Here is a 20,931-nt window from a genome sequence, read left to right as displayed (position 1 = left end):
GAAGTTCCATTGCAATTCACATTGTTGGATCATATTAAAGAAGTTCTATATTAAAATCACAAACGAGTTTGATTCCCCATAGTTTAAATTCCAGGGTATTACTAATTAAGAGGTCTCTTGGTTTTTGGTACTGTTTCTCTCCCTCTGTGTGTGAAACTTGCAAGCTGCTAGTTGTGTTAGTACATTCTAAGACAGAGTCTGTTCTCAAAGCAATTCACAGAGACTCAAAGCAATACTCTAACAATAGAAACAGCACCCAGAGACTCCCCGCCCTTTTGTTGTGTTAACAATTGTGATTAAAATAGAGATAGAGGATGTATGTGGATGGATGCTTGGTGTGGATAATAACTGAATGATCAGGGAGGTGCCAGCCTAAGAATCCAGTGTCCATCGGCTGAAGAAGGCGTCAAGTGGAAATAACCAGAGGACCCCCGGAGGGCAGACTGGAATCCACCCAACAGCCTCAAGAATGGGAGAACCAAAGAACAAGATAACATCTAGGAGCCGTCAGGAATGTGCTATCTGCTGATTGATTCAGCAACAGCATGATGAAGCAATTCCCATAGACTGGCAAAGAAAGAAATTCCTATAAAAATAGACTCTAAAAAGTGAGAACTTTGGGGTCTGATTCTGCAAACCAACTTCCAGGAGCATCAGATGAGCATCTGACAAGGCCCTGCTCCCTCCTCATGTCCAGGCCACCTGGCCAGTGGCTTGGCATGAGCAACTCTAAGGCTGGTAACTATGATAACAACTTTGCAGAACCTGTGTGTGTGTGTGTGTGTGTGTGTGTGTGTGTATGAGTGAATGTGTGAATAAATATGAGATTGAATGGAATGTTATAGCTATAACTAACTGCTTACTATGATAACAACCTTGCAGAACCTGTGTGTGTGTGTGTATGAATGAATGTGTGAATAAAGATGAGATTGAATGGAATGTTACAGCTGTAACTAACTGCTTACTATGATTCTTTCTGTATTCACAATAAATGTGGTATTTTGCCTTTTTCCCTTTAATAAGATCCTGCTGGTTTTTATTTTATTGGTACAACATTTTGGTGGAGAATTGCGAAAGGGGGAATATTGGTAAAAAACCTCAGTTATTGTAAATATTGGTGTGCACACCGCCAGCTCTAGTGAGCTAGGCATTTCTATTAGATTAAACCAGACCTGCTGGCCTCCGAGAAGGTAGCAGGGGACCTGCTGGCCTCCGAGAAGGTAGCAGGAAAAACAGATTAAACCAGACCTGCTGGCCTCCGAGAAGGTAGCAGGGGACCTGCTGGCCTCCGAGAAGGTAGCAGGAAAAACAGATTAAACCAGACCTGCTGGCCTCCGAGAAGGTAGCAGGGGACCTGCTGGCCTCCGAGAAGGTAGCAGGAAAAACAGATTAAACCAGACCTGCTGGCCTCCGAGAAGGTAGCAGGGGACCTGCTGGCCTCCGAGAAGGTAGCAGGGAAAACAGATTAAACCAGACCTGCTGGCCTCCGAGAAGGTAGCAGGGGACCTGCTGGCCTCCGAGAAGGTAGCAGGGAAGAACAGGTTAACCGGACCTGCTGGCCTCCGAGAAGGTAGCAGGGAGAAATAGGTTAACCGGACCTGCTGGCCTCCGGGAAGGTAGCAGGGAACCTGCTGGCCTCCGGGAAGGTAGCAGGGAACCTGCTGGCCTCCGGGAAGGTAGCAGGAGAAAAATGCATAGATTAAGCTTTGATTTCAGAATCTAGGCTGTGTCACTTGCTAAGTAATACCATCAGTGACAAAGAGATTGAAATATCCATGTTAAGATGTTTAAAAGAAAACAGGGTAAGCCAGTACCAGAGGGAGGAATGGAGTCAGAAGGAACTCCAACCTCACCTTTTGTTAAAGAAATTACACCTTTTAAACAAATCCTTCAAAAATTTGGCCACAGTCCATGGACTAAACAAGCCCTAGCTGATGTCTGCACTATTTCGGACCTAGAGGATAGATTGGCTCAGGATATCCTCATATACAAACCTTCTAGTGCTGCCAAAAGAGATGCAGCAGCAATTTGGTTGTTGTGGGAGGCATGTAAGGATTCTTCCCTCCGCTTGTCTTCATGTAAAGAGGAAAAGGCACAAACGGAAAAGGGAGCAGACAATTGGAAGGTGCTGGCTACAAATACCCAAAGCCAGCTGAAAATAGTGAAAGAGGCACTCCAGGAATACAAAAAGAGTGAAAAAGTTAACTCTGCAGAGGCTGGAGGGAGGCAGGTAAAGGGGGAGAAGGTCCTATGTATGGCACCCCCAGGCATAATTACAAAGAGAAAAGAGTAAAAAAAAAAAAAAAAAAACTCTGCAGAGGCTGGAGGGAATTAAGCAGCTAAACTTTGTGAAAATGTTAAAAAGGAAAAGTGTTAGAGAAAGAGCATTCTTGGTTTCTTTGCAGCCATTCTGAAAGAAAAATGGGCCCTTTTCCAAAGGAATGTCTGTAAATTAGCCAAGCAAAAATAAACTATCTGATTAAAATCATTTGACTGGACAATTTAGTCAAATTTGCTAGAAGAACATAAGAGGATTCTATTGGAACTTAACTGCCTCAAATGTATAAAGGGAATGTAAGATGTAAAAAACAGAGCAGTGTGGAAGGGATGTTAAGGAAAAGAAAATGTATATGTATCTGTCTGTGTGTGTGTAAATATGTAAAGTTCTAAGGACCAGTTGGTTTTGTTTTTGTTTTAAATAATGCCACTAAAAATCCATTTGACTCTTTAATTCAAAGTTGCAAAACTGACAGACCTTTTTGCTAGACACAGGTAATTAGTGTTGTTTGGCTTTGGGATTTGGCATTTAACCCTTAAAAGGTAACTCAATGCTTTACAAAATTAAAATGTTTTTAAGTTGTGGCTGCAGCAGAGCGGTCAAAATCAGGAGAATATAAAAAAAAAATTCTGGATTCTTTTTGTTTGTTTTGTTTGTTTTTGTAACAAAATAGCAGATGAGAGTTGTAGTAAAAAAAAAAAAAAAAAAAAAAAAAAAGACAGTGCCTCTCTGAAGCAACAGCAGGGGTGAGGTGCACAAAACAAAAAGAAGCAATGTGAGAAACACTGAATCTTAAAATGGCTCTGAGTAATCAGACTGTCACTTTGATAAAGGTACATGAAATCTCTGTAAGCAAAAAAAGAAATAGTGACACCTTATGTAAAAATGGATCTGGATAATGTTATAGAAGTTAAACTATGGAAGGAATGTGCATTTGCCCCAGAACATGTGCAGGGTATATTGTAGAAGGGGCAAAAGAAATGCAAAAATACCATGCTACTTAATTAAAATGCTATTAAGGCTCCAAAGGGAGCCACAATAAGTTGGGTTTTCTTTTTCAGATTGCTGTGTGTTTTGGAAGCAGAAGTTAAAAGTAATCAAAACTCTGGTGAAAGTTGATTGTGTCCCTTTTAAGATAGAGTCTCTGAGCTGCTGATGGCTTTAAATCCAAAAGCAGGAAGCTTCTGTGAAAATGCAAATTACCTAAATGATAAAGGAAGGAAAGAACTAGCAGCACAAAGGAGCTGCAGATAAAGGACATACCTGGTCAGCAAACAAATTGTCTAAATAAAAGGCATGGGATAACAAGATAATTTTAATAAATTTAATGATAATAAGTATCCCTGTAACAACGTATAGTGTGTATGATTTTTGGAAAAACCCTTTAAGGTCATATGGTAATGATGCTTCTCAGTTATTACCTGTAAATAAAACTTAAAGCTTAACACAGCAGGAAAAACATTATAAACTTGGTCTGCTGTATAAGAAGGAAAACTCAGGGATTTAATGACTAAACAGTGGGATAATTTCCCCATAACCCTTAAAAGATAAAAGCCATTGAAACCTGGCCTGCCTATAGAACAAAAACAGGACAATGTGGGGGCAGTTCCTCTGTTTTGCCTACAATCAGCAAGGGTATTTGCAAAAGAAATATTTTAAGCAATAATCTGCCACCCCAAAAGGGGTAGAAACATGTTCTTTTTGTCTTTCAGAAAATCAGGAAAAGCTGATGCCAGCTGAAAAGCAACCCAATACCATGAATCTACTGTCACAATAGAAATTGTGTTTTGTGTTCTATGTTTTGTCTTGTGTTTGTCTTGTTGCTAGCACTGTTGCGTGTTTAAAAAAAAAAAAAAAATACTGAAGACCTGCAGGAACTTAAAAATAAATTAAGCTTTCTGTCCCAGCTACAGGACAGCCTGATACAAAAACAAGTACATGCCAATGTAGACTTGGTCCAAATTGGTCTGGGTAACCTAAAAGGCCAATGGAATCTTTAGTAATGGCTTAATACTACCACATGGCTTATCCATAAGAAAAAAAAAAATATTAGAAATAGGAAACTACACAGCCATAGCTATGGGATGCACTGAAATGCAGATACTTGCACTAGCTACTTTGGAACACAAAATGTTCTGGGTCATATTGGGAAATATTAAGGGTTTGATGCATTTGTTAAAAAAGAAAGAGATCATTGTTTGACACTTATCAATATGAATGGATGCAATATGTTTCCAGTATTGTAAAACCAGACTTGTTAATGGGAGAAATTGTTGTCAAAATTGCACACCAACAGTCCCTGGAGGCAAAGGTATTGAAGGTTAACCCACTCCCCATATTACACATGGGATCCTTCTGGCTACCCTGGACCTCGAGCCAGTGGGCTGGGGAGGGAGGGAAGCTATTGGACACTAGAGGTTGTACCGAATGGACTCCTCAAAAGTGGGTGTGCCTCACCTTGCCTGTTGCCCCAGAACCTTGTAGTAAAGATACATCACTAGGATCGTGTATGTGGCATGAATTGGAATCACAAACTCAAATTGCCTCACAGTACCTTCTCTTGAATAGGCTACATAGAAAGTGACACTGACGATTATAAATCTTAGTGTCAAAAGGGGGATTATGTTGGATCATATTAAAGAAGTTCTATATTAAAATCACAAACGAGTTTGATTCCCCATAGTTTAAATTCCAGGGTATTACTAATTAAGAGGTCTCTTGGTTTTTGGTACTGTTTCTCTCCCTCTGTGTGTGAAACTTGCAAGCTGCTAGTTGTGTTAGTACATTCTAAGACAGAGTCTGTTCTCAAAGCAATTCACAGAGACTCAAAGCAATACTCTAACAATAGAAACAGCACCCAGAGACTCCCCGCCCTTTTGTTGTGTTAACAATTGTGATTAAAATAGAGATAGAGGATGTATGTGGATGGATGCTTGGTGTGGATAATAACTGAATGATCAGGGAGGTGCCAGCCTAAGAATCCAGTGTCCATCGGCTGAAGAAGGCGTCAAGTGGAAATAACCAGAGGACCCCCGGAGGGCAGACTGGAATCCACCCAACAGCCTCAAGAATGGGAGAACCAAAGAACAAGATAACATCTAGGAGCCGTCAGGAATGTGCTATCTGCTGATTGATTCAGCAACAGCATGATGAAGCAATTCCCATAGACTGGCAAAGAAAGAAATTCCTATAAAAATAGACTCTAAAAAGTGAGAACTTTGGGGTCTGATTCTGCAAACCAACTTCCAGGAGCATCAGATGAGCATCTGACAAGGCCCTGCTCCCTCCTCATGTCCAGGCCACCTGGCCAGTGGCTTGGCATGAGCAACTCTAAGGCTGGTAACTATGATAACAACTTTGCAGAACCTGTGTGTGTGTGTGTGTGTGTGTGTGTGTGTGTATGAGTGAATGTGTGAATAAATATGAGATTGAATGGAATGTTATAGCTATAACTAACTGCTTACTATGATAACAACCTTGCAGAACCTGTGTGTGTGTGTGTATGAATGAATGTGTGAATAAAGATGAGATTGAATGGAATGTTACAGCTGTAACTAACTGCTTACTATGATTCTTTCTGTATTCACAATAAATGTGGTATTTTGCCTTTTTCCCTTTAATAAGATCCTGCTGGTTTTTATTTTATTGGTACAACAACATTGATTGCAATACTCTCTGGGTAGTCACAGCATCTACTCAATAAAAATCAATCAGTCAAGGGATTGTTATTAAATGACAAAGACATGGTGGTCTATCTGACCCCATGTGCTGAACATACTGCTTTTGTGGTATTCCTGCATCAGTGAGTCTAGGCAGTAAGAAAATGGGACTGAGAATCAAACCTAAATTTCCTGCAAAATGTTGCAAATTATGACCAAATCCTAAATCCTGCACCCACCCCAGACAATTAGGCAGACACTTACAACTCCCCATGTTGTAAGTGTCTGCAGTGTTGCTGCAGGCCAGTAGGAACATGAGCATTCTGCAGCTCTCCTAAGCTGAGGCACTCTCATAGAAAGAACAGGAGTACTTGTGGCACCTTAGAGACTAACAAATTTATTTTAAGCTAAAAACTTATGGTCAAATAAATTTGTTAGTCTCTAAGGTGCCACAAGTACTCCTGTCCTTTTTGCGGATACAGACTAACACGGCTCTACTCTGAAACTCTCACAGAAGTGAGCTGCAGAGGATCCACAAAAAGGCGTAGGAGGATTTCTACAGAGCCCCTCAAATCTTGACTACCTACATTGGGGTGGCCAACCTGAGCCTGAGAAGGAGCCAGAATTTACTAATGTACATTGCCAAAGAGCCACAGTAATATGTCAGTAGCCCCCCATCAGCTCCCCCTCCCCGCTCCCAGTGCCTCCCGCCCACCGGCGGCCCCACCAATCAGCACCTCCCCCTCCCTCCCCGCACCTCCGATCAGCTGTTTCATAGCATGGAGAGGGGGAGGAGTGAGGGCATGGCAGGCTCAGCGGAGGGAGTGGGAAGGGGTGGAGTGGGGGCAGGGCCTGTGGCAGAGCCAGGGGTTGAGCAGTGAGCATCCCCCGGCACATTGGAAAGTTGGCGCCTGTAGCTCCAGCCCCGGAGTCGGTGCCTATTGTTATACCAATAAAATAAAAACCAGCAGGATCTTATTAAAGGGGAAAAGGCAAAATGCCACATTTATTGTGAATACAGAAAGAGTCATAGTAAGCAGTTAGTTATAGCTATAACATTCCATTCAATTTCATATTTATTCACACATTCATTGATATATATATATACACACACACACACACAGGTTCTGCAAGGTTGTTATCATAGTTACCAGTCTTAGAGTTGATCATGCCAAGCCACTGGCCAGGTGGCCTGGACATGAGGAGGGAGCAGGGCCTTGTCAGATGCTCATCTGATGCTCCTGGAAGTTGGTTTGCAGAATCAGACCCCAAAGTTCTCACTTTCTAGAGTCCACTTTTATAGGAATTTCTTCCTAAGCCAGTCTATGGGAATTGCTTCATCATGCTGTTGCAGAATCAATCAGCAGATAGTACATTCCTGACGGCTCCGGGCTGCCAGATGTTATCTTGTTCTTTGGTTCTCCCATCCTTGAGACTGTTGGGTGGATTCCAGTCTGCCCTCCAGAGGGGTCCTCTGGTTGTTTCCACTTGACGCCTTCTTCAGCCAATGGACACTGGATTCTTAGGCTGGCACCTCCCTGATCATTCAGTTATTATCCACACCACGCATCCATCCACATACATCCTCTATCTCTATTTTAATCACAATTGTTAACAAAGCGAGATGAACACAACAAAAGGGCAGGGAGTCTCTGGGTGAGTCTCTTTTTCTGTTGTTACAGAGTATTGCTTTGAGTCTCTCTCTGTGTGAGTAGTTGTTGCTTTGAGAACAGACTCTGTCTTAGAATGTACTAACACAATTAGCAGCTTGCAAGTTTCACACAGAGAGGGAGAGAAACAGTACCAAAAACCAAGAGACCTCTTAATTAGTAATACCCTGGAATTTAAACTATGGGGAATCAAATTCATTTGTGATTTTAATACAGAACTTCTTTAATATGATCCAACACTATACAAGGAGCCGCACACTAACTTCTGAAGAGCTGCATGTGGCTCCGGAGCCACAGATTGGCCACCCCTGCCCTACACAAAGAAACAGAACTGAACCAGTTCTGCTGCTAGGGCCCTCTGTGGCTGTGGAAGTGAGGGCTGGATTTACCCCTAAATCAGTGGTCTGCCTTTCTTCAATAAGAATATGAGCACCATTTTCACAGAACCCTCAAACTGTGCATCATCTCCAAGTTATACATAAAAAAGGTAAAGTGAGTTCTCAATTACTCCTTCCCATTTCGAAACCAAGAGGCAAATGTCACCTCTTTCTCTTCAGCCACAAAAGGCATAAGATACAGTGGAACTGGTTTATTTGTGCTGGATGAGGAAAACGAGTAGTTTTGAGAGCCTGTGCCAGGGATTCTCATTGCCTGTACACTGGAGAGCCCATGCAGTAGAGTTGAACCCTGTAGAACAGGGTCACAACAGCACTGGGCACACTCTGGGCGTCAGTAGAAGAAACAGAGCAGTTCTGTGTCCTGGAGCGGAAGCTAGGATTTTCTTTCCAAGCCCTGTAAAATATCCTTGCATCAAGAAGCACAACTGCTTGGATTTGTTCCATGGGGAAGGATTTAGCCCTAAAAATCTATTTCTACCATGGGAATTCTCTGTAAGGGACTTACATGTAGATTTCACGTGGGAAGTGGGGGTTAGATGCTTCAGATTGGTCTTATCAACCATAGACATTTTAATGTTAATTTTTGTTTTAAAACAGCGTTTCCTTCTTTTCAGGAATGTTTCAGAAGGTGTGTGTGGTCCCCATTTTAACTTCAAATATTCAGTCCAATATGTCTATGTTTCGTGTTGAAGCTGGTAGATTTTGATATGCCTATACAACATTTTGTAGAAAATATAAAAGGCTCTGGTAGACAAATACCATGAATATTGCTGAAATTGTTAAAATGCATTAATAAAAAATACCATGTAGAAATGCTTTCTCCTTCATATTGCAGAATTACTCAGCCTAGATATTTACAATTAGCAATGTAGCCTGTTTGCTCTTTTTAGTGTCCGGGAAAGAATACATGTATTTAAGACACTTCATCCAAAAAGAGAATCATTCATTTCATAGAACCTTTGACTTTATTTTCGGCATAACCACTTCTGCTTTGTTCTGTGCATTCTAAGATCAGTCTAATTCCTGTAATTTTTTCAATAAATATTATTATTCTGTAGGTTCTTGGGCAGATCGTTCACCACTGCATGAGGCAGCTAGTCAAGGACGTCTCCTTTCTCTAAAAACTTTACTGTCACAGGTAATGCCCAAGTGGTTCTTAAAACATTTTCCTTTTTTATCTTATTTAATGACAACCCAACGAAAGGTAAATTTAGCATGATTATTCTGTTACCCTCTCCATGTGAATAATGCAGAAGTATTTTCATTTGGGAGCTTCTGATGCTGTAAAATTTAAAGACATTTCAAGATATTTTCCCACTGGTTTTAAAAGCATTTTCTAAAATATATTTGTTGTGAAGCCTTGGTAGATTAAACCTATGAAAACTGTTTCCTTGCAAATGTTGCTTGTTTATGGTTGCTATTTATTTGTTTTTGTAAAAAAGAGCAGTAAAGCACTTGTTTTGGAGAATTAAGGAAGGATAGTGCCTTAGAGGCACAGTGCATCCTGGGGTTACTCCTTATGTGGCACAATTTATACACCAGCCTTTAATCTCTGCTGTGCCTACAGGCACATAACCCTTATCCTCAGCTCGTGTAAATCAGCATAGTTGCACTGACTTCCCTCCTCAGCTCATATAAACTGATGTTGATCCATTGACTTCAATACAGCTATGCCAATTTACACCAGCTGAATATCTAGCCCTTCTGTGGGAGAAAGGATTAGTATATTCTAAGCAAAGAAATCATCCTGTCTACTGATCAGGAGAAGGACTTGGGAGTTCTTCAGAAAAATTCATTGAAAATAGCCCAGTGCACAGCAGCAATTTAAAAAAAAAAAAGACACACTGAATATTATTTTGTAACAGCAGAGGGATAAAGTAAAATCAGGAGTTTTACTGTTAGTGTAACAGCAAACCTGCAATTTGGCAGTTAAGTACTATAATATGGTATCAAATAAGAGCCCTTTCTGGAACACTGGTAAAGTATATTGTGTAAGCCAATGTAATAATTTGCTGATGATGCAAAGCTGGCCTCAGTGTAGCATTGTCAACACAAGAGTGGATCGGAATATTATACAGGAAGATCCGGATGACTCTGAAGACTGGAGTAAGGATATGGGATGAAATTCAATAGTACAAAGTGCAAGATCATGCACCTAAGATCTAATCATAAGAATTTCTGCTTCTAATTGGGGGGCTTTTCATTTGGAAGTAATGCGGAGAGAGACCTGGGTGTGGGAGTCGACCACAGGATGACTATGAGCCACCAAGGTGATGCAGCTATGAAAAAGACAAATGCAATCCTCGGATGTATCAGATGAGGCATTTCTAGTAGAAACAGAGAAGTTTTAATGCTATTGTACAAGGCACTGTAAGATCTCATTGTACAATTCTGGTCACCCATGTTCAAGAAAGATAAATTCACACTGTAACAGGTGCAGAGAAGAGCTACTAGGATGATCAAGGGACTGGGGGCCTATTTTATGTCAGGAGACTGGAAGAGCTTGGTTTGCTAAGCCTAGCAAAAAGAAGGCTACGAGGCAATATAATTGCTTTCTATAAATGTATCAGGCGGGCGAATAATTTAAGCTAAAGGACACTAGCACCTTCTCCTCTCCCCGTTTTGTAAATAGTTCTCCTTTCTTTTGCTTTTATCAAAATGCCTGAAAATTGAAACAAAAATTTTCAGGGTGAACCAAACAAAACATTTTGTTTCAACATTACTGAAATGAAACATTTTTGAGTCAAAACTAAATTACTTTTTGATTCACTGAAAAATTTTAAAAATGTCATTTTTGGTTCAATGACCAAGCTAAACATTTTTTTTTAAATTGCCAGTGAACTGAAAAAATCCATTATTTACCCAGCTCGAATAAACTGTGGTGCTTATAACTAACAATGATGAAGACTTAACATCTCTGAATAGCTTTTGTCTTACCTTTGTGTGTGGTTCCTATCCTGTTTAGGGTTACAATGTGGATTCTCTGACAATTGACCAAGTCACTCCACTGCATGAAGCCTGCCTGGGAGATCATGTAGGGTGTGCAAGAATCCTTCTTGAAGCAGGGGCAAATGTAAGTATCTTTTTCATATGTAAAGTACTGCAGTGACCTTGTCTAATTGAAAGGGATTTATTCCTTGATTTTTCATCCAAAGCTCTCCACATTCTCCCTGCTCTGCACTATGTTGGTTTCCTTTGTTAACAACAGTAGGTTTGCCTTTTATGTTTTTTTTTAAGTAACAGTTGATTATTTTAAAAGTCTTTGCTGACTGACAGCAAAGGAGACTGATGGGATCGTTGCATAATGGAGGAGAGAGAAGACAGCAGAAGTAGAGGGAAGAGAGAAAAGATCACATAAAATGTGTGGGTAGAATTAGACACCACACAGAAGATGGGCAGAAGAGAGAACAGAAAATAGATGAGAAAAAGGAGAAAAACAGGGGAGAAAGCAAGAGTGAAATTGGACATAAAATTGAGGAACTGTGGCCAACATCAGCATTATAAATTGAATGTATATTTATTATTTCTATAGAGCCCATACATGTTTCTCCAAAAATTGAGAAAAAGACATGTTTCCAGTGCCAGAGATCTTATATTCTAATTATGAGACAAGACACAACAAGGGAGAGCAACAAACAGTGAGGGGAACAGGGAAAAGGGAGCACAAGATTTACAAATAAAAGCATATGCAATTACAGTATTTAGGTATGCTTCTGCATTTCTCAACAGTACCATGCTATCTCTACACACACACACAACTATACAGTAGTAAAGCTTCCAGAGAAATTCCCTCTCCTTAAAATGGGGACTAGCACATGAGGAACATTTTAAAGAGAGTCCACTATACCTAAACATTTTAAAAAATACTTATCAATTTAATTATTTTAAATTGAGTTTTTTGGGAGTGGAGTAGAACGCTAGTTCTTCATGGTTATAGGCTAATTTTAGAGCTTGTGGAGCGCCAAGAAAGAATCATATGATCATAGAGATTGGGGAGTGCTAATGCAAATTTCCATAATGAAAAGAAAACTTTAGAACTTCGAAGTCAATGAGAACTGCTGAGTACTCAGCACTTTTGAAAATCAGGCCACTTATTTAGATTTAGTATTATGGTCAGTTATGTTTTCTAGGATGTAGTTTAGCATGCATAATGGTACGCTTATTTCAATAAATAACAAGGGGTGGGGTTGGAAGATAAGAACTGTACAGAAGTTGAGTGCAATAAAGCAGTGTTATGGTAAATAGTGTAAATGTGTTGATGCATGAAGCATATTTCAACTATACCTTATTCTAAAACACTATCAGTTAAGAATGCATCCCTTACTTCATTGCCATCTTAGACATATCTTTTCTATTCTAGGTAAACGCTACAACAATTGATGGAGTGACCCCGTTATTTAATGCATGTTCAAGAGGTAGTGCGTCTTGTGCAGAGCTTTTGTTGGAGTACGGTGCCAAAGCTCAGTGGGAGTCATGTCTCCCTTCACCGACTCACGAAGCAGCCAGTAGAGGTACAAAACTAGCTTCTGAGCATACATAGAACAGTTGACAAATTTCATTACATAGTGTTAAGAAATGTATCAGGTTTCGTAAATGGAACGTCTAACTGAAGAGGCAAGCAAACTATTTCATACTCCGTTGGCAGGTCACAGCGAATGTCTGGAAGTGCTGATCTCCTGGGGCATAGATGTTGACCAAGACATTCCTCATCTGGGAACATCTCTATATGTAGCTTGTGTTTCACAGCAGATCCATTGCATTCGAAAACTCCTTTATGCAGGTACAAGTTTATTTACTTAAAATATTAATATATTCTTATAGTGCCCACTTTTACAATAAGATGTACTCAGCTAAACAAAACTAGGCTTTTGTCAAGGCTAATTCCCAACTGTGGCACTTCGAGTGCAGAAGGTGAGGGCCCGCAAGGATTCTAAAAGTTAATACTGGCCACTCCAGGCTTGTATTAAACTCCCAAGGTTACAGCTTTTCTCTGACCTTGGATTGGTAGATGCTGTCACCACCCAAGTGCAAAACCCCTTTGAGAACCCAGGAAGGCACACTTGGGTATTCCTTCCTATGGGGTACCCTCAAACCCTTTTACCCCACCCTCTGGGGAAGAGCTGAGAAGAAAAACAAAGGAAATCAGCTGTTGCTACCAGCTAAATAAATAACATGTGCATAAACCTCTTAGGACACAAAAATCTAATTCTGTTCTTAAAAAAGATAAATTTTATTAATAAAAAAAGAAGAAAATACATCTGGGACTTAGACTTTTGCTAGATTTAAAAAACAACAACTACAAGCATCAAAAATAGTCTTCTTGAGGTCCAGCTTAAAGGTTAAGAGCAAAACAAAAACACCTGGGGTTAGCACAAAGGAGTCCACAAGCCATAAAGAAATAAAAGGAATAAACCTAATCGCGTCTTTCTAGACATTTCCTGATCTACTTAATATCTGGAGTTTTAGATGAGGACAGTTTCTAGGTATGATACTGATAAATTTTCATACCTGGCCCAAGGTTTTCACAGCATAACTGCTCCCTGTCTGTCTCATAGCAGTGAGACTTTTTAACCCTTTACAGGTAAAGCAAGTAAAGAACAGCTATTAAGACGGATTTTATAGCTAACTGGCTGGCTGGGTGTCCTTAAAAGGGAACTACCCTCTTCCCCCTTCATTTATTACAGCTTCTTGTTGCAGGACTCTAATTTTAACTTTATGCTCAGACATAGTTTTTGTTAGGGGAAACCTTTTGGTTGTTGATTTACAGTATGTGGGGTGGAAGAAAGAAAACATCCACCCTGAGTGGTCTGATATCAAGCATTTTCAGCACCACTGGCCACTTTCTTCTTTTCACTCAATAGTAAAAATAAAGTTAGTAAAGTTAAATAGCTCCCAAATTAGCTTGGATAAAAGTAATCCCCGCCACTGGAGGTTTTAAAGACCAGGTTAGACAAACACCTATCAGGGATAGTCTAAGTATACTTGGTCCTGCCTCAGATTAGGGAGCTGGACTAGATGATCTCTCAATGTCCCTTTGGGCTCTACATGTCTTATGATTCTATGAAAGTGAGAGTTTAAAGTGGGTATAGAGCCATAAGATGCCATTGCCCTTTCAGCAATGTTTTTCAGCAGTTTGTCTGCCTCTCTTTTTATCCTTAAAGCCCCTTCTCTATACCAGTATATCTGCTTACAAAGCACAGAGGCTGAGCTTGAGAGGGAAGAGGAGAGTTAAAAGGAATTTGATTCTAAAAGCCATAGAATGTTTTTTAAACCAGTTAAATATAAGGGGTTGTGTGACCCGGCCTGAACCCAACCCAGCAGCTCACGCTGACCACTGAGTGCTTAGAACTTTTGAAATTCTGACCATTTATTTAGATATATATTTATAAATTTAGGAATGTAACTTCAGATGCTCATTTTTAAAAACCTTGTTCCAGATTTTAAAGCATTACCTTTTATCACTGACAACATTAATTAATCTATTTGTCTCTGTCTCTCCAATATATGTTTATAGGAGCTAATGTACAGAAAGGAAAGTATTTGGACACTCCACTACATGCAGCGGCTCAGCAACCCAGTACAGAGATAGTAAATTTGCTTCTTGAATTTGGGGCAGACATTAATGCCAAGAATACAGATTTTGAACGGCCCATAGATTTAGCTGCCCCAAGCAGTTTGGTGGAGAGAATGTTGCTTCTGCATGAAGGTAAGTGGGACAAACATACTTTTGTTCATTATTCTATACATAGTTTTTGTTTTTGGACAAACTTGAATCAGTAAAAGCTGTCTGATAATGGGTTTAAAAATGATTGTTTACACTCAGTTAAAAATTCTACCTGCAGCTTTGTAAAGTATTGAAAAGATTTTTAAATAGGACAGTTTTTCAGGTGGTGACATAAGTGGACAGAGCACTATTGAATTTATATCAGCTGAAGATGTGGCCTCCTCGGTTTAACAGGTGATAACACAAACCAACAAAAACTAGTAGCTTCAGCTTATGGCTAACATGCAGCTTATTTTAAAGAAAAACTTGGATTTTTTTAATTTCCTTTTTAAAAAATAGTTCATGGAAATGGAAAGATGTGTTGCATTTAATTGTTTAGAGAATGGGAAGAGGAGCAACTCTATTACTGAGTAAGCAGTACTGAGTTAGATTTTTTTTTTTAAATCAGAATAATTTTTGAGTCATACAGGCACAAAAATATTACTTTAATAAATTGTTATGTAGCTTTAAAACCACCGAATTATTACTCTTAAAGACTATGCATCTGAGAGAGACTTTCTGGAATCAGGCCCTATATTTTTTTCTTCAAAACTGTCCTGTGGGAAATATTTTTTAGATTAAAGTCTTGTACTCTAACTTTCTTTATGGAGTAAATATTTATAGTTGAATTTAACTGCCTGAGAAAGAAGAGTTAATATATACAACCTTGTCTTTATTTAAGCTGTTAAGTAAAACATAATCGCCAAAAATACTACTTTAAATAGATGTTAAAGGTCTGCTTTGGAACCACAAAACTGAGGGAAGACATCAGTGATAATCTAACATGAGCCTCCAGCTCTGACACATCATAATAATAATAATGTCTCAGAGCCAGATTCTGCCTGGCCTTTATATGTGGAGAACAGTGGAAAAGAGGGTAGAAGTAGCCTCAACTTTCCTCCCCACATAGCCTGTGTGATGGCCAGGTAGAATTCCTATCCTTGCACATAGGGTTGCTCCCCCTATGCTGTGTCATAGATGCATAGATTCCAACTCCAGAAGGAACCATTGATTATCTAGTCTGACAGGCAATAGAACTTCCCCAAAATAATTCTTTTGAACTGGAGCATATCTTATTTTAAAAAAATCTAATCTTGATTTAAAAATTATTAGTGATGAAGAATCCACCGTAACCCTTGGTAAATTGTGCCACTGGTTAATTACCCTCACTGTAAAACAAAACAAAACGAAACAAAAAAGCCTTTCTTCCAGTCTGGATTTGTTTAGCTTCAACTTCCAGCCATTGGATCTTGTTATGTCTTTCTCTGCTGGACTGAAGAGCCCATTACCAACTGTTTGTTCCCCATGTAGATACTTAGACTGTGAGCAAATCAACCCCACAGCCTTTTTTTCATAACACAGTATCCTAAAGGAGTAGCTAGCTCTATAAGCGAAAACTGATACATTTTTAATGGTGACCATTGAGGGAGCTGTGCGTCCCTGGCACTAATTCAATCCAGTATCACCATCTGAAGGCTGTTGGTCTAGTTTTTAGTAGTCAGATGTCCTTAACACACACTAATCACAGCCAGCAGCATTTCTGGAAGCCTCAGCAAAGAGGCCAAAACTGAATGGGCATGAAAGGTGAACTTCCCTTCAACCCCTGAAAGTGGTCCCTACAGGGAAGGACTGAAATATATTGATGGTGAAACTTGCATCTGTGTAGCATATATTGTACCTATACTATAAATAAAAAGAACTTCAATCTCTGGAGTTGTCAGCAGAGGATCTTTCATGAACACAATTTTTTAAAATTAAAAATTATTAGCTATATAAACACAACAACATGAGTTAATTACTATGTGTTCTTCTGGATATTTAAATATAAGTTTCCTTGCCCTTTCTGTTTCTTTGATCATTAATAAAATTTGAGTAGCATAATTTTTATTGTTATATATCTTTGAGAGACTATACTGTATAAGGTCAACTGAATTATAGAATTTTTAAAATTAACATTTATTTAGGTACTCCATAATAATATTAAATATACCCCATGCTGTAAACTCCTAAGGATGCTGAACATTTACTTAATTAAATCTCTTATCTGTTTGTAGCTACTCCATGCTCTCTTTGCCAACTCTGCCGACTATGTATCCGAAATTGCATAGGAAGAGCAAGACTGCATCTTATCCCCCAACTTCAGTTGCCAACAATATTGAAGGATTTTTTACGGTATAGATAAAATTTAGAAACTTGAACAAGTACTGTTTTGTCTGTATACCGAATGTTCCACAGGAAGAATTTCTGGGGAAATAGTCTTTTACATATTACCATACTAAGTCTTTGACACCAGGAGTCATGATGTAACAATATTTGGGAGCCCTTGAACGACTCGGTGCCAACATGCTAATACAACTGAGTAAAATGAAGTGTGCTAATACTCTGGGAAATGATTGTATAGCTAGCTTTAGCTTAACACTTACTAATTAGCTATTTTGCTGATAAAGTTAATTAATTGTATTTGTACGTTATAATCTGTTTGATACATCTGAAACCCCACAGAGTTCCTTTACAAGTATTGTTGAGTTTGTCAGTTTGGATTTATTATTGTATATTTGTAAATGTCTGTTATTTGTGCCTAGAAATACATGGCAATAGGTGCACTCTATAAGTTGGAAAAATAAACAGGTCTCTCAATTTTTCTTTCTTGCTTTTCCTATATAGGCAATTTATAAATGACAACTGATGAGAACTCATTTCAACCCCTCCTTCCCTTTCCCCCGCACACAGTTCTAGAACTGGCTTACACAATATTCAAAAATATGGACAGGTGAGGTGGTTTCCCCCTTCCTCTCCAACACCACTTCCACAGTTAATTGGAGACCCAGAAGCCATATTTTTTGGCTTATCCCTGAAAAGGAAACATAAAATGTCTTCACATCAACACCACTGTTGCCTGACCTTGATCCTACCATTGGCTCCCCTGCTAATACCTTGAACCCTTACTCATATAAAGGGCACCCTAAACCAGCAGTGTGCCCTGCCTCTTGCAGGAGATGGTGAGCAATCTGACTTTTCTGCATGTACCATTTCCAGTATGCCATAAGAGCCATCTATTCTGGACAGCGGGCAAACTCATCTCCTTCATAATCAATTGTTTCAGTCAATGTTTCAGTCACTGGCTTCATCGTGGCATTGAACTTCTAAGAAGCTGGTTTGATGCCAATGGTCCTCTGTGAAGACCCAGTGGCTAGTATGCCCAAGGTTGTGGTAACCTTGATAATAAAACTTCTGTATGTCATCTTCACTAATCACAAAAGCATATAATGGTTTGTGGTTGAGCCTGCATTTCAGTCAGGTAATTGTAAGTTTTCCTGGGCTCAGAGGGAACATGGATGGAATTGGAAACTTTGGGGCAAGCTTGGCTCTCCTCCTCCTCCTTCTCAAGATATACCATCCTAGCATGGTCAGATGTTGTGTTCCCTCATTTGTCTCAAGATATACCATCTCCCTTATCTCCCCACTCTCCCTGCTAGTCTCCTATTTCCTCTGTCCCAACCCTTCTCCCCAATGCCCTTATAACAACTGTTGCTCAGTCGCTATCTTGCGGGCTTGCTCTCTAATAGTGCATCCGATGAAGTGAGCTGTAGCTCACGAAAGCTTATGCTCAAATAAATTTGTTAGTCTCTAAGGTGCCACAAATACTCCTTTTCTTTTGTGAATACAGACTAACACGGCTGCCAATAGAAACCAATAGAATCACTCTCACTCATACTCTCCTGCGTGTTTGATTTTTTAATCAGAATGGACTGATGATCCCAGGTTTGCAGAACAAAGGAATGGCTAGACTACTGAATGGTAAAAACTGCACCTGCTAACTTAGTCAAGCCTGTGGCTTTTGAAAATCTTGACTGAGCAGCTGGCTCCTTAACTGTGTCCTGATACTATCCTCTTGTATTAATCAGGGAATTTGGGCCTGACTAGCAAGCTGTTCTGAAAATCCAAGTCCTGACTAGGCAACAGTCACTTGCCCTATGCAACCTATTGAAAATTTTGGCATAAATCTTTATAGAAAGTGAAAACACCTAATCTTAATATAAAATATTGATATTACATTGTAATAATGAAACAAAAGCACCACACAAAGTGTTCTCTAAATCTCTTGGATTAATCATACTTTAGTATTTTAAATTTAATAAATTATACAGAGATGGGCCCCATTTGTAAAGGAGAAACAAAATGATTCCTTCTACAAAAAGTCATTTTTCAATTTGGATGCCTGTTTGTTTGAATATCTCTTTGCTCTTCATGGTGTCAAGTATCAGGGGGTAGCTGTGTTAGTCTGTATCCACAAAAACAACAAGGTGCCGCCTTTAACACCTTTAAGGTGTTAACCTTAAGGTGTAACACCTTTAAGGTGCCACCGGACTCCTTGTTGTCTTTGCTCTTCGACATTCAGACTGTGTCTACAGTACACGGAATGAATCACAGAAAAACATCATAACACATTAATTCATAAGATGGTAAAACATTTTTGTTTTACGTATTATATTAAAATTAATCAGTGAGAGGGGTAAAATTTTTGAAAGCAGCCAAGAGAAATAGGCTCCTTGCTGCATGTGAAAGTTTTATCCTAGGACACTTTAAAATGTTTTAATTTCATTGTTTCTACTAACTTAAACCAAAGCACTTAACCTCATCCAATTAATACAAAATTCCAATTCTGAGGAAGATTCAAAGGCAGGCTAGCCACAAGAATAAACTATGTTTTGGTAAAAATTCGAAAGCCATTCCACATAGGGTTCATCTCCACTCAGGCTTTTCCTTCTCACCCATGAAGCTGTCTGATTATCTTTGCCTTGTCCCTGTAACCTGACATGATAGCATATTTGATACATATGGTATGAAAGGGAAAAAAACCCACCATCCCCAACATCTGTTCTGAATTTATATTTTTTGAATTGCCATTTATGCTCCCTTATCACATCATCTCTTTTGGGATGAAAATACAGCTGTTCCTCAAAGGAACACTATAGTCTGGATCCCCAAAAAGAAAAACATGATGAGTGCTGTACCCCCTTCCTATTGTCTTTTTGAAGTTTCTGTTTGGATTAAATAGACAAGAGGAATGTTGCTTTCCTCTTATCAAAAGCTTCTGCCCATTCAGTTCTGAAGTTGTTCCCAATCATAGTGTTATTTTTAATCTGTATTCCTTTATAGGGAAATTCTTTGCTATGGGCTTCTGGAATCCATCCCCTATATCGGCACTGCTTTTCTCTTCAAAACTAGATAAACTAGCCTCTTAGGCTTCAAATCTGCCATGGATTACATGGAATATAATTCAGATTTTCATGTAATTTAAAAAAGTGACAGTAAACATGCATTGTTCTGTGCAGATTGCTATGTGCAACTCATGTCAGGTTACATTTAGACAAAGAACCATCCCATCCTTGAAAAGAAGTGAAAACAGTTACATAAGCATGTTGTACATGTCAGCAGCTCTGGATTTACAAGATTATACTCCCTTGGTTTACACAATGCCAAAGGTGTCCTATTTTCTCAGAAAAAAGGCAAGCAAACAATTCAAAACATAGCTTATCATGCTGAGCACTATTGCCTCATTGTTTCCTTGTTCTCCAGCACTTGTGGTCTGTAGCCATCTGTTGTCTCTTGTCTTAAATGTAGATTGTAATCCTCGGGGCAGAGATTGTCATTTTTGTTTTGTGTTTGTACAGTCTCTAGCCCAGTGGAGTCCTAGTCAATAGCTAGGGCTCAGAGGCACTATAAAAATACAAATAAATAATAATAATAACCATGATCATATATTGTATACAATTCATTACCTGATTACAACTACAGCCACTCACATGCAATACATTTTGATAGTTAAATATAACATTTACATTTCTAACAAAAAAATTAACCAGAGCTGGTCAAAAACTTCCCAGCAAGATCTTTTTCAATGGAAAATGCCTCTTCAATCGCAATGAACATTTTTACCCGCCCCCTCCAAAAAATATTATCATTTGGCTGAAATTTGTCAAAAAACTCACTTCACAACATCTTTAAAAGTTTTCAAAAAGTTTAATTCTATTTTAGTGAGAAAAAAATTCGCTTTTTTACTCTTTTCTTTTGGAAAAAGGGTGGGTAAGTAAAAAATGTAAGAGTGAGTGAGAGGTTCTTCTTCCCCTCTCCCCGCCCTCTAAAAGTAAATGGCTTTGTT

The 20,931-nt window shown here is 39.1% G+C and overlaps 1 protein-coding gene across 3 annotated transcripts in view; it reads left to right on the top strand.

Moving 5' to 3' along the window:
- ASB5 (ankyrin repeat and SOCS box containing 5) overlaps positions 1-20,530 on the top strand; it is a 57,607-nt gene extending 37,077 nt beyond the window's left edge. The window contains exons 2-7 of one of the 3 annotated variants that reach the window (XM_007067071.3): positions 9,064-9,143; positions 10,971-11,078; positions 12,366-12,516; positions 12,651-12,785; positions 14,520-14,711; positions 16,823-20,530. In XM_007067071.3, coding sequence (XP_007067133.2) covers positions 9,064-9,143; positions 10,971-11,078; positions 12,366-12,516; positions 12,651-12,785; positions 14,520-14,711; positions 16,823-16,950 — 794 coding nt within the window. In that variant the 3' untranslated portion in view covers positions 16,951-20,530. The remainder of the gene's footprint in view (positions 1-9,063; positions 9,144-10,970; positions 11,079-12,365; positions 12,517-12,650; positions 12,786-14,519; positions 14,712-16,822) is intronic. The other 2 variants (XM_037897565.2, XM_037897566.2) reach the window with 2 other exon arrangements.
- The last annotated feature ends 401 nt before the right edge of the window (positions 20,531-20,931 follow it).

The sequence above is a fragment of the Chelonia mydas genome, chromosome 4 (genome assembly GCF_015237465.2).
Source record: "Chelonia mydas isolate rCheMyd1 chromosome 4, rCheMyd1.pri.v2, whole genome shotgun sequence".
NCBI lineage: Eukaryota > Metazoa > Chordata > Testudines > Cheloniidae > Chelonia > Chelonia mydas.
This window is presented reverse-complemented; position numbering and strand designations above follow the sequence as displayed.